This window comes from Grammomys surdaster, unplaced genomic scaffold (assembly GCF_004785775.1).
Source record: "Grammomys surdaster isolate TR1022 unplaced genomic scaffold, NIH_TR_1.0 126028, whole genome shotgun sequence".
Classification (NCBI taxonomy): Eukaryota; Metazoa; Chordata; class Mammalia; order Rodentia; family Muridae; genus Grammomys; species Grammomys surdaster.
In genome coordinates this window covers 4,285,513-4,305,637 of record NW_021620841.1, presented here as the reverse complement: position 1 = coordinate 4,305,637, position 20,125 = coordinate 4,285,513, and the positions used below count along the sequence as shown (strand labels likewise).

Here is a 20,125-nt window from a genome sequence, read left to right as displayed (position 1 = left end):
CAGACTGGCCTTGAACTCACAGAGATATGTGTGTGCCTGCCTCTGCCTCCCGAGTACTGGGATTAAAGGTGTGAGCCACCAGTGCCTGGCTGATGTATTCAGAATAGTCATCATCACAATCTTAAAGCATCTTCCTCACCCTATCCACTAGCAGTAACACCATACTTCCTCAACATGTCTAGCTTCCCGCAGTGACCTGTCTGTCTCCATACATCTGTCTACTGGAGACACTTCACAAACTTAAATCTCACAGCACGTGGTCTCTCACGACTGGTTTTTTCATTCAGCACTTTTAGAAATTTATTTAGTATTTATTAGAATCCTATTCATTTTATTGCTAAGAATAGGCTTCTAATTCTAGTAACAAAATAAGTCCCTTCATCCATTTACTAGCTGATAAATAAAGACTTATACTCTACATTTTGACTATTATAAGTAACACTGCTCTAGATATTAACAGGTGGGTTTTTAGGTGGACATGCTTTCAATCACAAAATATATACGTAGTGCAGAGTTGCTAGGCCACATGCAGAAATGAGACTGTGTCAAGAGTGGGGCTGCTGAGATGGCTCAGTGGGAAACCATGCAAGCTGCTCGGCTTGAGTCTGACTCCCTCAACCCACAGTAGCCAAGAGCTGACTGATTCCACGACTGTCTTTCACACCAGCTCCAGTCTTTGCACACACTTTTTCTCTCATGCACACATAGAAATTTTTTTTTTTTGTTTTTGTTTTTTTGTTTTTCGAGACAGGGTTTCTCTGTGTAGCCCTGGCTGTCCTGGAACTCACTCTGTAGACCAGGCTGGCCTCGAACTCAGAAATCCCCCTGCCTCTGCCTCCCAAGTGCTGGGATTAAAGGAGTGCGCCACCACTGCCCGGCCACACACACAGAAATTTAATAATTAAAAAGTGGTTACATGGTTTACATTACTGCCAACAGTGTAGCAGGGCTCCAACTTACATATCTAGGCAACAAGTTCTTTATCACAGCCATCCTAAAGGCTGTGAAATGGGTATCTATCTATCTCACTGTGGTTTTGACCTGCATTTTCCTAAAGCCTAAGCAACTTCCATTTTATTAAACAGAGTACTACCGGAATCTGTTTTACGTAAAAACAAAGCACTTAATAGTGTCTGAAACTGTGCTAGCTAGTTTTATGTCAACTTAATACAAGCTAGTGTCATTTGGGAAGAACTTTTTTAAAAAATTGGGTATTTTCTTTATTTACATTTCAAATGTTATCCCCTTTCCCGGTCCCCCCCCTCAAAAACCTCCTATCCCACCCCACCCCCCACCTCTAAGAGGGTGTTCCCCTGCCCACCTATCCACTCCCACCTTCCCGTCCTGGCATTCTCCTACACTGGGGCATCGAGCCCCCAACAGGATCAAGGGCCTCTCCTCCCATTGATGCCTGACAAGGACATCCTCTGCTTCACATGTGGCTGGAGCCATGGGGTCCCTCCACTGTGTACTCTTTGGTTGGTGGTCCAATCCCTGGGAGCTCCGGGAGGGTGGGGGGGTTCTGGCCATTTGACACTGTTGCTCCCCACACAGGGCTGCAAACCCCCTCAACTCCTACAGTCTCTTCTCCAGCTCTTCCAACTGGGACCCTGAACTCAGTCCAATGGTTGGCTCTGAGCATCTGCCTCTGTATTTGTCCGGTCTGGCAGAGCCTCTCAGGAGACAGCTACATCAGGTTCCTTGTCAGCATGTACTTCTTGGCATCCACAGTAGTGTCTGGGTTTGGTGACTGTGTATGGGATAGATCCCCAGGTGGGTCAGTCTCTGGATGGCCGTTTCTTCAGTCTCTGCTCCATACTGTCTCCATATTTCCTCCACTGAGTATTCTGTTCCCCCTTAAAAGAAGAAACAAGCATCCACACTTTGGTTTTCCTTTGGGAAAAACTCTTAACTGAGGAAACACCTCTGTAAGGCTGGCCAATGGGCAGGTCTGTAATATATTTTCTTAATCAAAGATAAATGTGAGAGGGCCCAAGCCATTGTGGGTGGTGCCACCTCTTGGCAGGTGGTCCTGGGTGTTGTAAGAAAGCTGACTGAACAAGTCAGAAGCAGTATTTATCTCTCCATGGCTTCTGCTTCAGTAACTGGTTCTAGGTTCCTGCCCTGGCTATCACTGATGATTTAAAAAATGGGTAATATAAAAAGGAGAACAGATTTTCTGAAAATAGTTCAAACTACAGGAATAAATGAAACAAGGAAAATAGACAAAATAGTCTTAGAAACATTCACCTTTAAAGTGGATCAGAAAGAAAATGAACAAGAACTCTGAGAGCCAGAGGATACAGTTCAAAAGTGGTTGAGATATAAACTAATATATTATTTTATCACTCAGATAGTTTTTTGATATTTTGGACTAAGTCCTTTTATTTAAAAAAAAAAACAACCCTACACGTTTTCAATTGCTTAACTATCATCATTTGTTAACAAATGCCAATCAAAAGCACACTGACACTGGATAAGAGATTAGTAAGTGTCAAACACATGATGATCTAAACATTTGTTGCATGGAGTTAGCTTCTAATTTAAATGGATGATGGCATTATACCAATGCAGATTATGTTACCATTTTATGTAACATTTTAATAACTTGTATTTCAAACTTCTAAAACATTACAAATAAATCTTTTTAAAAAATGATGTACCTCTTTTTAAATTAATTAATTATTAATTCTACATGTGGGCCCGGGGCCTGCAGAAGCCAGAAGAGGGCACTGAACCCTGGGACTGGAGTTACAGACAGCTGTGCATTGCCATGCAGGTCCTGAGAATTGCACCCTGATGCTCTAGAAGAGTAGCCATCTTCTCGGTCCCCTTGAATTAAATCCATGTAAAGAAAAGAAGTGACTCAGGCATGTGGCTGTGGGTAAAAGCACTTGCCATGCAAATGTGAGGTTTTGAGTCAGAATCCCGAGAACCCATATAAAAGCCAGGCATGTAACATGAAGTTCTGAAATACCAATGCTCCTAAGAGGATCTGGCAGGCAGAGACAAGAGAATCCCTGGAAACTCACAGGCCAGGTTAGTTAGCTTGTATGTTAGTGGAAAAGCAAGAGTTGCCACCCCAAACAAAGTGGAAGGCAAGTACCTACTTCTACACTGATATTCAGACACGGACACACACATCAAAAAGAAAACAGAAAAGTGGGCAAGAAAAACTTCTTTTATCCTGTCTCTTCGAACTACTTCTCTGAGTGAATTCCATGAATTTTACACACTCACAGACTAATAAAACAATAATATAATCTTCCTATGGGTGACTTATGGAGGATGATCTCACCCACGAGTTTACAGGTGTGTCATCAGCAGTCTGGTCAAGGTCAGCTTTCCACACTCCATATGTTAGAAGCTTTACTGAAAGTGTCTTTGATAATCAAGTACAAAAGTAACACAGCATTTTGAGCGAAACACAAAACTTTGATAACATTTTTCTGGAAGCAATCCAATGAATGTAAAAGAGTTAAGATGAACAATGTATAATATTTTCTTTCATGCTATACCATGAAAAAGTGGAAATGATACTAAACATTCATCAATTTAGAAAAATAAATTCAGATGCACAAAACAAAATTCCATTGCCTTAAAGGTAAACTGTGTATTAATGCTGATTAACAAAGATGTATAAATTTTTAAAATAGGTTATATACCAGAAAACTAAGTATGACCCCATTTGTATATAAACACATACTTGTATTAACGTGAGTTTACAAGACTTTGAGAGGCGGAATATTTAGCTAGCACAAAACATCTATGTTTTTCTATGCTGTTTTAATCACCCCAATGTTTCTATTTGCAATAATATGCATATACAATAAGTATAAATATAAGCCATGTTGATAATAAAAAGGAGACAGGCTGAGACAGGAGGATCAGGATTTAGTTTAAGGCCAGCCTGGACTACATGAAATCTTGTTTCAAAAGCAAATTAAGACAAAACAAAACACAACACAACATCAAGAACAGAAGGCACTGAAATCTTAATGATGGCTTATAGCTTCTCATGTCCAAGATAAACACAGTGAGCTTAGACATTTTACTGTGAAAAATGATGGTTGAAAAGATTAAGTTACAATAGGTATTTTTAAAAGTACTCTGGAAGCATACAGAAACATGTCATCTGTTTAAAAATGTTAAGAAAAACTATACAGATCAATTAACATGTCTTACACAAGACAAAATATAGTATCCATATCTGGGCATACCAGCATCAAAACTTTGTTTAGGAACAAAAACATATATACACAAATATTCAAACTGTTAGGTGTAATACTGACTTGTTGCATGGAAAACCTGGGACCCAGACAAAATAATATACTAGATTCATCATAAATTCTGAAACAATTTACATCCAGTGGGTGGAAAAATGTACAAAGAGTTAACTAAATTCTCTCTTTCTGATCCTGTTCTAATTAAAAATAAGCTTTAGAGTCTGCTCCACAAGATGGAACTCATGCCTGGCTCCACGAGCAGGCCCAGGAATCCATGGCTAGATAATGTGTCATAGGCTGGAGGAAAGAGCCCAGTATGATTATCCTGCTAAATGGGCACAGATCTAAACAGCTCCCTACGTTCTTATCTTTACACCAACAGATTAGTGCATCTCTCAACTCTTCGTTTTGCAATGACGGCCATCAATGTAGAAACCCACAACTAGTCAACGTGCAGGAATAAGGGACTATGTTAGGACATCTGGATCAGACATCCTCCTCCCAAGGCTCAGAGGAAGAGACAAAACCGTGTTTTCATGACACAATAGGACACTTGCACACATGAACTCATGGAAGCTAGAAAGGGGTCACCAGGTCCCACTTCTAGCTAAGAGCTAGTGACAACTGATAGCTGCTTGAAGAGAAAGAATCAGGTTGTTTGTTTGTTTGTTTGGGATGAGGCCCCATACCTACATGCATACTGGCAGCAGTAAGTGGGCTTGGCGAATTTAAAAAAGAACACACATGGAATTGGGAGGGGACAGTGATAGCAGGATGAGAGAAGCTGGAAAGAAGGGGTGGGAGGGTGCAATTAATCAAAACACTGTATGTGCATGGATAAAACTCTCAAACAGTAACAATTTTTAAATAAGCTTTGTAGTAAATATGTAGTTAGTGATACCATTATTATCACAATCAAATAATTCACCAGATACAACTCCAAATGATCAACATTTTCAAGATGTAACTTTCATGACTATACTTCAGTACAGAGGATATTCATAAAAGGGTCTAGAACTGATGCCCATGAGTTTAGTAAATGTTCCGAAGCACAGAGATTTCCCTCTAAAACAGTTTTTGAAGGATATATATGTGTGTGCGTATGTATGTAATCTCAACACAAAAGTGATTCATAAACAAATGTGCATGCATACTTGTGTATTAGTTTGTGAAGAAATACTTTCCTACATGGCCTCCAAACTTTAAGAAGGCATCAACTCACACCTCACCAAATCCAATCTCCTTTTATTATCAGATACTGACGAAAGTTAACGGTTTGTATAATCTTAAATTCTTTTAGACTATGTTAAACCAAAAAGCAATCAGATTAATATGAAGTAATATTCAAGCTAAAGCTTTCTATTAGGTAAGGCTCTGTCCATGGACTCTCTCTTTCCCAAGGACACACACATTTAAACAGATTACTAAAAGGTGACAGCTGAGACATGCTTTCACTGCTTTCCATGGTTTCCAGTGAATGTCATTTCAGAAATGCCTATATGACACATGACAACGTGGAATGTCTCCACCCAGGAAAGAACATTTGAGTCAGGCAGGCGCTGAGGGCAGTAATACAGAAGAGAAGGAAGCCTGCCTTTTTATGGCTAGCCTGCTCAACAGCAAAAAGATAAGCACCCAAAATACTAGTGAGGTCAGACAATTCTGGCATATGAGGATCCATAATGAAAACATTCAGAAAAGACTCTGTAATTACTATCACTACAATGTATGTATTACATTTATTGCTATGCTACCAAGAAATCCTTTCCTAAATGAATATAAAGAATTTGTTAAAAGATACTCATTTTAAATTAAATTACATAAATTTGGCAAAATTCTACTTGTATTAGTAACCAGCAATATAATCCACTTTTAAAGTAAATCTAAAATACAGATATTATAATGTAATAATGGATATTAAACAAAAGTTGTTGGCATATGCTTTTCTGATACTTTTTTTTTCTTTTTCTTTCTTTCTTTTTTTTTTTTGAGACAGGGCTCACACTGTAGCTCCAATTGTCCTGGAACTTACTATGTAGACCAGGCTAGCCTCAAACTCACAGAGCTGGGCCTGCCTCTGCTTCCCAAGTGCTGGAATTAAAGGTGTATATCACTACACCCTGCCTCTGATACATTTTTAATGCTGTAAATCCTGATATAGTTGCCAACACAACTTATCAGTTTATTTTCTATGAACTCCGTTAAAAATTACAATATTCAGGTTTTTTTTTTTTAAATCAAGACACTGTGCACCTACTGAAATAAAATGCAGACAAAGGATCAATTCAAGCAACTATGTTAAGGAAGTTTCTATTTTGTCTGAAGATAAGATGTATTTCTAATAGGTAGTCTATAAATGCTAATCATATGGTTTAGAACATGAAAAGAATCAGTGTTCTTCAGTGGTCAAAAATGCTGTGCCTTAATAAAAATATTCTGGAAAATACTTTCCAGAGGATAACAACTAGCACAAAGCCTTATGGAAACATATAAATATGGAGCCAATGGTTCCCCAAGGCTCTCACCAAGCCCCTGAATCCCTTCAGATAAACTTTGTCTTGTTTCCTATTAGGTATCCAAGAGACACAGTGCTTCAACTCCGATACAGACTGCTACCATCTGTACTCTACCATGCCCTATTAAAAGCAGGACCCAGGGCAGTGTTATAGGATCTGCTCAGCCTTAGCTTCTTTCACCAGAGTCAAAGAGCATCTGTTGTCACTCTTGATAATTTTATAGACTGACATGGGAATCTCAACTGCCCTTTATTTTGATGCTACATTCTTCTGTTGTTAAAGTATCCCATTACTTTATGAAATGCTACCAGATGATCAAACTACTTGTTTTAAATCTGCTGATGGAGCAAAACGAAAATATACATTTTTTCTTTTAGTGACTGAAATAGATGTGTTCATATAAATAAGAGACTCAATTATGAGCAATAAGTAAATCACATTTTATCACAATGAAAAAATATTTTCATTCTTTTCAAATTAAGACCAGAATTGTAACTCAGCGACACTCTGTAATTCGTGGAATGAATATATAGCTTGATATTCTTATTAATAAGAGGCTTCTAACTAAAGTCAAGAATGATTAACAACTTATAAGCTCATTTTCAGAAACCACTTTAGATAACATTATTAGCATTTTGTGTAATATCCCAAGTCCTGACTACAAATATCAATGATCATTGTATACAAAACAAATTGGAGTAATTATGCTGCAGAGTGCTGACAGGTTCAGATTATTTTTCCTTTTGATGCAGGATCTCACTAGGCAGTCCTCCTGAAACTGAAGAGACCCATCTCTGTCTCCCAGACTGCTAAGATTAAAGCTAGGCCTGCGTCCATGCCCAGCTGAGATTGTCTTCTTTAACATCTCAAGTATATGCTTCCTTACAGTTTATATCCAAGAACCAAATGTACACTTAGGTATAAAAATCACTGTAAATAAATGTATAGAAATGTAGTGATATAAACTGTCACTAGTAGAAAAATGAAAAGGAAAACTAAATTCTTTATTATGAAAAAAAGGAGTATTTTTGTAGTAATTTCCTTTGTAAATTAAAGAAAAAGAATCAAGTATTCTTTAATGGTCAGAAAACAATCTTAGCACTTCCTAAAATTTGGAATAATTTTGAATTCTAGATCAATTTAAGCATATTACTACTGCATTTTAATTACCATAAAAAGATCTCAATTGTTAAATAAAACAAAAATAGATTAAAAAATACCTGTTCATGTTTTTTTTTTCATTTAGCTGATTTACAAAGAAAACTCTCAAATGGTAATCATCAATACAATAACCGAAATATTTAAAAATGGTTTTCTTCTTCAGACTTAAATTAGGGGACCAGGCATGGTGGCATGCCTTTACTTCCAGCCCTCAGGAGGCAGAAGCAACAGAATCTCTGTTGAGTCTGAGGAGAGTCTTTTTTTCTACATGGTGAGCTCCAGGACAGCTAGAACCTACCTAAAAAGACTGTCTCAAAAAAAAAGCCAGGGGTGTGGGCTGGGAACCCAAACTACAGCCTTGGCTCTAACTCAGAGCTGCTTCAGGATTCCAGTCCACTGTTAAGTGACTGTTGCCAACCTTGAGCACAGGCAGGCAGGAAGCCCTGAGAATTAAGTGATACTGTCCCTAAAGCACGGCTTCTCAATACAACACTGCTAAGTCATGGCTACTGTAGTCAGCCCTAACCTAAAACCAACGTGAAGGGACGGACGGTTAGAGGTCGGCTCCTGTTTAGAGTATACCAGCATGTTAGCTTCCTACCTCTTCACTGTGATTATGAAAAGTCATACACTTTCAGAAGAAAGGTGTAAGAAAAGATGGCTATTATGTTTAAACAGACTCCAAAGCAATGAAAGCAGCACCTTTAGGACAAGTCAGGAAATAACACTCTACAGTAGGAATAAAATGTTTTGTCCTTACATCTAATAAAGGTTTCTAAAAGCCGTTCCTTTGAAATCATTTACATTTTGAAACCTGTTTTCTCTTACCGAATAGAGCATGGGAAACATGGTAAGAGAGGGATGGTGCAAGTTTCCTCTGGGCTACCCAGTGCTGCTTCTGCCTGGCTCCCCGAGAAAACGCTCAGTCACAGCTTGCAATCACACTGAAGCTAAAGCTCATGAAAGATAGTCTTGGTTATGACACTTCAAAGTCAGACCACAAAACTGTTGCCAGGAAGCACAAAGCCAGCAACTGCAGAGAAGGCAGAGCAGCAGTGTAGGCGCTGTGCTGTACCAGCACACCCCTTATATGGCTACATTGCCCATTTACTGTGTGAAGTAAGGGACCAGTTTCAACTTGGAGATTTATTTAATACGTTTAAAAATGGATTCTGGATGATTTCAATAAAAAGTTTTATGAGCCATTAGCAGAAAGTATCACAGCTTTTCTAGAGGCAAATACATAGAAAACCAATTTTATGTACATCTTTAACACTAATTTTAATACTTTTATAACTAATCCAATAGGTGTTTCCAAACCTCTAACATTTCAATGACAAAAATAAAAGAGGTAAGAGTTAAAAACCGAAAATGCATTCAGTTTAAAACAGATTACTCATATATAGCACTGAATTGTTCTGCAACAAGGAACTTAAGATCAACTGCTTCTGGTGTCTCTAATGCTTTGCTTAAGGAAAAACTACACTACAGGATTCTACATTTTACAAATAAGCTTTCAATGGGTCCCTTACAAGTTTATACAACTGTATTTAAGAGCACAATGATTTCATATTAAGCTTATCTACAACTGTGAATAGTTGAAAACAAAGGGGAAGGTATTACTGTAAAATTACAAAAGAACGCTGACCATTTAACCTTGGATTTCACTATAGAATCTACCTCAGGTTCTTATGAAGCTGTTTAACTGAATGCATTTTTTTAACCACTTAACCAAAACTTGAAGCTGGTTTAGGACTTTTTAATAGAAGGGAATGCTACTTAAAAATATTTTAAATACCAATTAAAAGAAATGTAGTAAACATCTACTTCCAAGTTTTTCATTTATTTCCTAAAAACTCAGGTTCTATAATATTGAACCAATATTCTAAATATCTGGACATGCAGGCTTCAAATATGTATATAAATAACCATGAAACTTATTTATAAAAGGAAATAAAACAATTCAATAAAAATGTTAGTCAGGCCCTGAAAACACAAATATATGGAAGAATAGTGCTGATACTTCTAAGTTTGGGAAAGTGAGCTTCTAGATACTACTAATAAGAATGATTTTAAACAAAGATGGCCAGAGCATGAGTACACGGAGAAATGAGCACCCCAGAGGAGCACACGTGTCTCTGCTACCTCAGCTATACAGGTTCAAAGCAGTTGGATGGACCCTTAAAGGAAACTGAGCCGGTAAAGAAAGGAAGGGTATTTTAGCGGAGGAAAAGAAACGACTAAAAGCATATAAGTAGAAAAGTAAAGATCTAGTTCCAACAAAAGTAAGGTCACCAGTTTCACAGTTATGAAGGATAAGCTAATGACAGGGAGGTTGAAACCTACATTGAGAAGAAGCACAACACAGGATTGCTAAGATTTTTCTAAAATCTATATGCATCCTGGACTGAAACACACATGCATGCATGCATGTATACATGCACACATAAAGATGGAAAGACAAATTGTTAGTGTAATACTAGGATAAAAATATAACTGCTTGGAACAGGTTGATAATCAAAGTAGCAAAGAAGTAATATAAAGGTGACTGAGGGGACATATAGACACAGGGACAATGAATGAAGCAACTGAACTGTTTAACTTCGTCTTGACATTGATGACATTATTAACAGAACAGAGGTGTCAATGAAAAGATAGCGTCAGTGAGGAACAATGTTTTAGTCGGAACTTTAGGGTGAAATTCATGATGATTTAAAACTAAAGCTGAATATTCAGATTACACAAAAAGGATTCTATTCAATCTCAAGACACAAAAGTAGTTAACAAATAAATGATAAATTATAAAACTCAGTTACAATTACAAGAAAATCTCTCAACAGTAAAGATTCCTCAAAGAAATGTTTTTGGCAAAAAGGACTAGATCTGAAAATACATGACTACTTAAAAGATCTATACTTTTAGCTAAACATTACATTATATCATTATATTACATTTTATAACAATAAGTTGGGTGCTGTAGAAGAATGGAAACTGAAAATTGACTTGAAAACCACTGGCACGGAGAAAAAATTAAGATTTTGAGGTTAAAATAAAAAAGCTAAACTCCAACTGTCACTCTTGCATTTTAGGCATGCAGTAAGGACCAGGCAAGGGCATTCTATCCACGCTATAAATCTTGGCAGTGTTTACAAAGCATGCTAAAATACAGGCATAATCACATGCTATAAGTAAAACTCTGCAGGTGAGTAACTGACAACTAGCAAAACTGAAATTGTACTTTGGGCCTTAGGTTTAGAAAAATCGGAGAGTGGTATCCTACACTTGGAAGAAGAGGAAGAGTAGTCCAGAGACCAAGACAGAGGTTTGCTCTATCTCCATATGGATGGTATTTCTATGCCGAAGGGATGAAGAGCAGTGGCTGGGTTTTCCACAGCTTTCGTGAGCGCTCATTCAACCAACAAATAACCCTTGAAGTACAGAGCACCTGTACTACAAACATAAGGAAAACAGCAGGGTGCTAAGTGTATCTGTGTGATTGTCCTGTGAACCAAACAGAGGCTACTCTACCCAGACAAAAGGTGAGTGAACACGAAAGAAAAGTTACGCTGGTAAAATATTTTAGCTATTTTATGATCTTTTGAGAGTATTAAAATATTTTAGGGACAGTCATCAAATCAGTCATTTTACTGTTAGCTAAGAAAGACAAATGTCGTTTGTCATTAGAGAGACTTCTGAAAGGCTTAAGATCCCATCACGAGGAGGAGAGGGATTTCTCACCTCTCACTAACTGGTGTCCGGAATATGCCCAAAGGGAAGCCCTTGTCCTCACAGTCGTAATGGGAAACAAGTATGAGACAAAGAAGAGCAACAGAGAAAACACAACCCTTCAGTGCTGCTTTGTAAAACCATGTATAACGCACACTGGAGTTGTGCCTGCATGTGTGCCTGTGTGAGGGTACTGGATGCTCTGCAACTGTGAGCTGCCATGTGGGTGCTGGGAATGGAGACCAGGTCCTCTGGAAGGGCAGCCACTGCTCTTAACCCCTGAGCCATCTCTCGAGCCCCACAATGCTTCATCTTTTAAGGACTTTGGCTTCGTTGATTTAAGGCATGTGCTCTATGCCAACCACAAATAAAAAGGCTTTATACAAATGGCCTAAACTTAGAAACATCTCCTCACAAGCTTGTCAACTCAAACACAATATGCAGTCATATCTACTACATTCATTAAACCACTGAATTCAGTTCATCAAGAAGATATCGTTAAGTCTGGCTTCTTTAAATAAGTAAAAACTGATCAATGCAAGCCCTTAAAAGCCAATTTCATGTCTTTTCAACTATCTAAACTAGTATTGCAACATTAAAAAAATGTCAGACATTGTCCTCTTCCTCCAAGTCAATATAATTCTCCACAGGCAAGAAACTTTACATTTCTACTTAGCAGTTTTAGAAAACACGCTGATATAAACCACTATCCAATTATTCTGACATACAGTAAGTGTGTCTCAGAACCAGTTTCTTACTAAGACTTGCCAAGGACATGTGAAAGAATACTTGAGGATTATTTTTTTTAATTTTATATGATGATGTTATTTTTTAATGCTGAAGCTGATTTCCTTCTCTGAACCATGTTTTCGGATCTAGCGTTATAATACGCCTTTAAGCTTTAAGCAAATGAACTTTGCATTACATTAGAGAACCACCCTATATTTTCCCTCAGTGCCATTCTAAATTCCAGATCTGTCCTGCAGATTGTCAGGTATTTCAGTCCTTCCAGTCAGCTTTGTAAACAAAGGCTACGCCAAGCTTGATATGTGAATTTGATTAAATAAAACTTTAAATGGTCATCACTTATTAAAGCAGGAAGCAATAAAAGGAAAACACCTCCATACCATGTCTTTTTAAAAGGTATAAAGTTAACAGGCACAAAATAATAAAGTTTAGGTACAAAGTGCGAAGCCTTAGGGTTCAACCTCTGTTTTTAACCACACTAGTATTCAAAATAGAGCTATGCTCTCCCACACAACCAAGAGAAGTCTGAGAGAACGGGAAAAGTCTTTTTCACTGTAAATTTTCTAGTAACTTCAAGTTTCTTAATATGAAAATATAAAGAATCTATGTCACAGCACCTATTACCAGCACTTAAAACTTGCTTTTCAAGCAGAACTCTAAGGGTTTTGTTGCTTTTGGCTTGTTAAAGGCAAAGGAACATTATCGCTGGATTGCCAATAGTTTCTCCTTATTTGGCTAACATTGAGAGATCCCAATCGGACTACTATAAAACTTTAACATGCACAAAGCATCCATTTTGAAAACAGATTGTGATTAGCTTTCTTTTTTTTTTTTTAGTGCCCCCCTCACCAAAAAGAAAAAAAATCAAAGTTTTGACAACTGTCTTTGAGGCGTGCACAGTGTTTATTCTTGTCTTTCCTATCCCCGGTGTACACTCCAGGAGCCAGGGCTCAGGGATCTGTGACTGAGACAAACTTCGAGTACAGGAATCCACAGACTCCAGTTATGAGGTGGGCAAGCCCACTTGGGAAGGCTTCCTCCTTATCAGATACACTACCAAGCCCCTCTATTTCAGCCACTACAGATTAGCTAATTACACCTCATTTTCCCCTCCCCAGTGACCAAGAGTAATAAAGGAGAAAACAGGAAATCGTTCGCTTAGGGTACCCGGTTTTAGGTCTCTTGGTCACTATTATTATCATGCTCATTTGTAATCAAGTCCTAAAAAGTACACCAAGACCAAAGCCTACCTACAGGCCAAATGGGGGTCCATCTGCCCCAAGAGTCCCTACTGCTCCCTGTTAGTAGATTTTCAACAACCCTCCCCCCCCAACAGTCTATCACTGACACCGGGCCTCGCTCGGCACAACCCGTAACACTCCCGCTCCGCTTGACCCAGACACAAATCCACAAATGGCCCTGGGGCCCCAAGAGGACCATAGTCCATTTTGCCCCGCGCCCAGGAAACTCAGCCGGCTCCCAAACTGCACAGGCAGCCAGGGAGCGAGCGATCGAGCGGGCGAGCGAGTGGCTCTGACGGGGGCCTGGAGCCCCGCGCCCAGCTTCCCCCGACGGAGCCGCCCCCTCACCCGCGGCAGGGAGTCTCCCGCCACCCCCCGGCCTCAGCCCCGGGCGCCCGGAGAGGCCCCGGCGCGAGGACGACAGCGGGCCCGGGCTCCGGTTAAGGGCGGCGGGTACACAGACCTGGTGCAGGGCGGTGAGTCCGTCCACATTGGCGTAATTGATGTCGGCGCCGCGGTGCAGCAGCTTGAGGACCTCGTCCGTGTCGCCGCTGGAGCAGGCGGCGAGGAAGACGGCGCCATCGTCGAACTTCACCTTGGTCTTCTGGCGCTTCACCACGGGAGGCTCAAGGTCCGTCTCGGAGCCGATCCAGCGCTTCAGCTGCTCGTTCCGCTTCTGCTTCGCGTCCGCCATCTTCATCCCCTCTCCTGCCGCCGGCTCTTCTTATCGCGAGCGGGGGAAGGGGGCGGCGGCGAGGGGAGGCGAGGGGACGCCGCGGGGGTGTGCGACCGTGTCTGCGACTGCGGGCCCGGAGAGGAGCAGAGCAGCGAGCCGGGGAGGAGACGCTCGAGACTTCCAGTATCCCACAGAGCACTGGGGCGAGCCCGGCAGAGCGGGCCTCTCTTCCTACCACAGACGCCCTCCCGCCCCCGGCACGGCCGCCCGTCAGCCGCGGCCCGGCTGAGCGTAACTTCGCGAGATCGCGGCCGGGGAGGCGCCCTGCGGCCAGTGCGCATGCGCGCTCCCGCCTCGGCCCGGCCCAGGAAGAGCGCGGCGGCCGAGTGCGGCGGGGGCCCTACCGGAGGGAAGCGGGTGTGGCTCTGGCTGCGGGGGTTGGGCCGCTCCTGGAAGGGAGGAGGCCGGGAAGGAAGGTTGTCCAGCGGGACCGAGGGCTCCGGAGGTTGCCGGTCGGGCGGCGAGGCGGTATCGGGCTGACTTTGCCTCTGGGGGCTCGTCCGGCCGCGCGAGGCGTCCGCCCAGGGCGGAGGGTTTTCCTATTGGCTGCGTGATTTGAATGGAGTGGACACAGGTCGTGCATTAGGTGCTGGGGGTGCTGGTCCCGAGGAACTCGGGTTGAGCCCCGGCGATCCCGATGAGAGCATTTTAAAAGTGGGGTCGGAGTCGTCTCCACAGCCCTGGTGGCAGTGACCCAGGTGATCGCCTACTTGCAAGGGGATGATGACCTGCGGTGATTGCGGTGGCTTCCTGCTAACACCCACTGCAGAAATGTCTTTCCTCTTAGGTTTGCTCAGTACTGTTGTTTTGTTTTCCCTGCCTCTTAAGCCTGTTTGGATTTCTTCTTCCTTCATCGCTTTCAGCCTGTGTGGCACTGCCCATGGGGTTAGTTCAGCCTGGTTAACTGGTCCTGACCTTTTAAGGGATTTATGGTTCCAGCTCCATTGCTTTCTATGGAGTGAAGACCCGGCTGCGTCTAGAATTCAGAAGGAATGTGGGTGAAGGCAGTTAATTTCGACTGATATTTATCCAATACGTGTCTGACACGTCGTGACTTCCTAGGCTCCGAAAATACAGTAAATATGATTTATTTGAGCCCATTTCTTAAATTCTTGTGCTGTAAAAGACATTATCATGAAGAAATTTTAACTTTGCCTTTTCTAAACACTCTTCCTTCCCGTACACTTTAGATCTATAATGCCATAAAAACCTACCACTGAATGGAAGTTTGGGGATCCTCTAGACTGTGAGTTCTCCCAAAAGAAAACACTTGTAATTCTGCCTTTGCCTTGCCCTAACTGCTTCCTAGTGCTGGGGGTGCAACAGTGAAAACTTAATTTGCTTACTCTCAGCACGATGCCTTTGTAGTAGGTTATATTAGAATAATTGAGTAAAATCTGTTTAGGAAATTATCTTTCTTTTTTTTTTTTAAACTTTTATTTATTTATTTATTTATTTATTTATTTATTTATTTTTTGGTTTTTCGAGACAGGGTTTCTCTGTGTAGCCCTGGCTGTCCTGGAACTCACTCTGTAGACCAGGCTGGCCTCGAACTCTCAAACTCAGAAATCCGCCTGCCTCTGCCTCCCAAGTGCTGGGATTAAAGGCGTGCGCCACCACCGCCCGGCGGAAATTATCTTTCTTATGAACTGAATATGCTGAATTTCAATTTTAGGAAGAGTAATAGAATCCAAGCTAGGATAAAAATACTTCCTTTGAAACACATAATAAGTGTGCCACACATAAATACATAATTATGTCTTCATAAAATGTGCCAAGGATCACACCCTCAGACGTTTGCACAACAATGAGAACAATGGTGTTGGGTACTGAATTTTCTTTTCTTTCTTTCTGTTTTTCCTGTTTTTCAGATAATGGTTTCTCCGTGTAGCCCTGGCTGTCCTGGAACCCACGTTGTAGATGTCGAAGTCAGAAATTCACCTGCCTCTGCCTCCTGAGAACTGGGATTAAATCCATGTGCCACCACCATCTGACAGTGTAATGAATTTTCTTAACACAGAACTATAAAATCCGTATGTACAGAATATAGCCCTCAGAATAAAAGAAAATAATTGAACTATACCCTTATCAGTTCTCCTATCTACCTAGAAAAAAAAAAGCTTCTTTTCCTTGTTTTCCAAGAATATTCTGGTCTATTTATTTGCTCTTGAAGGTGCTCTTGAAATACACATTCAGTGGCATCTCAAGTTTTCCTTTGGGTAAGAGCACTTCAGTGGGAAGTATGCCATTTCTGACCCAAGCACTTCTTTCAGGACATAAAAATAATACAAAAACAAAACAATAGCTTATTAATAAAACATAATTAAGTCCAATTCCCAAAAGTTATCAATTTAAGAAAAAAAAAATGGAAACCTCAAACTTTGGGATGTTAGCTTGTTTAAGTCCAATTCCCAAAAGTTATCAATTTAAGAAAAAAAAAATGGAAACCTCAAACTTTGGGATGTTAGCTTGTTCAAATTTCATTGAATTCAGCTTTCCATTTTCCATAACTTTTAAGGTAAGACAGCTCTTCCTGTTGCCACCTGCACCAATTCTGTCTTTTTAGTGTGTGTTTGTGTGTATAACTTTTTAGTATATATGTATATATTCTTCTTAATTTATAAATAAATATTAAGAGATATGCTAGCATAAAGCTAAGATTTGTCTAATTAGAATAATTAGAAAGATTAAAAGATACTGAAGAAAGTGTATACTGGGCGGTGGTGGCACACACCTTTAATTCCAGCACTTGGGAGGCAGAGGCAGGTAGATTTTTTAGTTCAAGGCCAGCCTGGTCTACAGAGTGAGTTCCAGGACAGCCAGGGCTACACAGAGAAAACCTGTCTCAAAAAACCAAAAAAAAAAAGAAGAGAGGGTGTATATACTAAAGACCTATAATTAATTCAAAAATAGCCACAACTTTTTTTCAGAGCATATAGAAAGCAACCATTTCATAATATCTTAACTGAGTGATTGGTCTAAGCAGAAGTTGAAGAAATACAAATATTTTTATTTCCTAATGACTTTTATGCATGTTAGAATGCGGGGATGTCAATTCCCTTAAGACAAATGCCCTGTTAGGGTGGAGGCACATGTATTTCAGAAGCTGAGTAAGCATTTACAGTAGGCCAGAGTTAAATATTTAGTCTCAACCAAAGAGTTGGCCAGAGTCAACAGTCCACCATCTGCCTGTGCTTTGGACTGAACTTAAACCATCTGTAGCTCTGGGTCATGGCATCTTAAATCTTTTGTCCCTGAACCAGGTCAGTCTCTCACCTCGGCCCAGTGAGGTGAGACTGTACTCCTCTATGATGATTAGCTTTCTTCTAACTCTTCAGGTCAAGGTTTATGCTACGTCTGGCTTTATCCCAAAGACCTAACCTCTAACCTTAGCACACTGCACATAGTAACTACCATTTCCATGAACCAACCACATCAGTTTCCCCAAACCTGGAAATCGAAGGAAGATCTGGCAGTATACAGAAGGTAGGTGTAGTCCTGACAAGGCAGTCATACGACACTGTCACGCATGATTTCCAACCTGTTTCATGTCCAGGGTTAGAAAGCAAGTAGCCCTTGACATCAATAAATAATTGTTTCACAATACTTTATCACTTTTTTCCAGACTCAAGAGCCAGAAATACTATTAATGGTTTATTTAACCTTTTTAGAACCTACATACAATTATTTTAAAGGAAAACTGCTGCTCTGGTAAGTAGAAAACATTCCCTGCAGTCATAAATGAAAGAAGACCATGAAAGCAAATCTGTATTATTCTAATGAGGTTGCCTATCAAGAATTTGAGCTCCAACAGTCAATAATTCCTCCTAATTTATAAATAAAAAATATTCAGAGTTGGATATGCTAGCATAAAGCTAAGATTTGTCTAATTAGAATAATTAGAAAGATTAAAGGATCTTGAAGAGAGTAACTTTATTCTTGTGAATTCAGTTACTTAATGGTGCATCTAGCTAAAATTACTTCCTATGCCACACATCTGCCTGCCCAGTACCTTGGCAAGCTTAAGTGGCTTCAGCTACCATTTATAACAGTGATGATTACAGAAGGTTACAGGAAGGACTTCATAGTATGCATACCTGCCTATTTCAGAGTATTGAGGCAGCCACTGGAAGAGAAAGTTATCTGGAAGTACTTACGTGGTCTGGGGGGAAAAGCTAACACATTTCACAACTAACATCTACAAAGAGAATTTAAGTGCACAAGCTCTGTCTGGAGATGCCAGTATTTACTTGAGGGACTCATTCAATTGTTATTTTCTTGTTTTGGTTGATTGGTTTTGAGACAGGGTTTCATTGTGTAGCTTTGTCTGTCTTGGGACTCACTATGTAGACCAGTCTGGCCTTGAATTCACAGAGATATCTGCCTGTGCCTCCCAAGTGCTTGGATTAAAGTTGTGAACCTCTATGCCTGACTTGAGCTGTTCTTCTAATTAAATCTCTGGAAAAGCTTCTAAATTCCCCAGGGTAAGATCAGAACTGCAATGATGGCAAACATGGCATCTACTTTGAGGATACTTGCTAGTCTCAGTTTTGGTAGGTGTGAATAACACTACTTCCTTCTGTCATTCAAGATTAAGGGGATAGCATGGAGGAGAAGGGAAAGGTTCAGGGTTTTGTTTTCTTGTGTTTGCTCCCTTCCCTTACTCAAACAGATAGCAGCTCTGCTTCCTTGCCTCTGGGTGTTTTTGTGGCTTGGGAGAATGCAGAAGTGGCTTTCAAAACTATTTCCTTCCTAGCTTGATGTGGCCACCTCCAAATTTCCATTTAATAACCATTTGGAGCCATTAATCTGGCTGCAGTTAGCATATGAGATGGTTAGGGACCTATTGAAAATACATTTGTGTGCTATTAGATTTCAATCAAAATAACATTTTCTAAATTTGTTTTCCTTGCCTTACAAAATATTTTGGGTTGTTATTTTTAGTTAGGGCAGAGCAGAAAAAAAAAAAAAACAAGCAGAGGAGTTTTATGTATCCATCCTTGTTTGCTGTCATGGTCGGGGCAAGTTTTCATGGAGAATAAAATTTCTTGGGTAGACCTATCAAAATGAGAGAGAAGCCTGTGGGTCTTGAACTGTAAAGATTTGGTTCATACCTGGAGATACCTCCTGATACAGGCTCAAAGCAGGCTACTGTCTTCAGAGAGACTGGGATGTAAATGCCTGAGCCTGCCAGACGTTCTAGGGCTATGAATATAGAGAGTGCAACCGTTTGGTGGATTATGGTCAGCCCATCAGTCCATTGTGATTGACCCACTGTCTTTAATTCTAGGTTCCTGAATTCACGAATGAATGAAAATAAAGTACCCTGCCATCCATAAGCTTATATACGAGGTGTCCAAAGCAGTGCCCCTTGCATTACAGAGCCACCAGTAAGAAGCTAACATTGCAGAAGAAGGCAATTGGAAAATGAACACATTTTACATATAGCCACTGATTGGAGCAGTTTTCATTTTGGCCACAGGCTGAGAAGCAGTTCAGAGTATACAGGAGTAGCTCTACAGGAAGGCCTTGGGAAGGTAATGATAAGCCTTAGGAAGGCAATGATAATGAACTAATCATCGGACTAGAGGTTGGCTGAGCACAAACATGATAGTATATGTGAGGGGAGGGGCCGTGGAGTGGCTCACACACATAAAAGCGTTAAAAGAACAGTCAGTGCCAGAGCACACAACAATAAGCAAGTTGTCGGAGGATCCCAGGCGGAGTAGCCTGAGAGAGAGAGAGAGAGAGAGAGAGAGAGAGAGAGAGAGA

General features: G+C 40.5%; 1 protein-coding gene across 4 annotated transcripts in view; it reads right to left on the bottom strand.

Moving 5' to 3' along the window:
- The window catches only part of Ppp1r12a (protein phosphatase 1 regulatory subunit 12A), a 109,308-nt gene extending 94,728 nt beyond the window's left edge, over positions 1 to 14,580 (bottom strand). For 2 of the 4 annotated variants that reach the window (XM_028754599.1, XM_028754600.1), the window contains exon 1: positions 14,081 to 14,580. In XM_028754599.1, the coding sequence (XP_028610432.1) occupies positions 14,081 to 14,317 (237 nt within the window). In that variant the 5' untranslated portion in view covers positions 14,318 to 14,580. The remainder of the gene's footprint in view (positions 1 to 14,080) is intronic. The other 2 variants (XM_028754601.1, XM_028754602.1) reach the window with 1 other exon arrangement.
- Between the last annotated feature and the right edge of the window lie 5,545 nt (positions 14,581 to 20,125).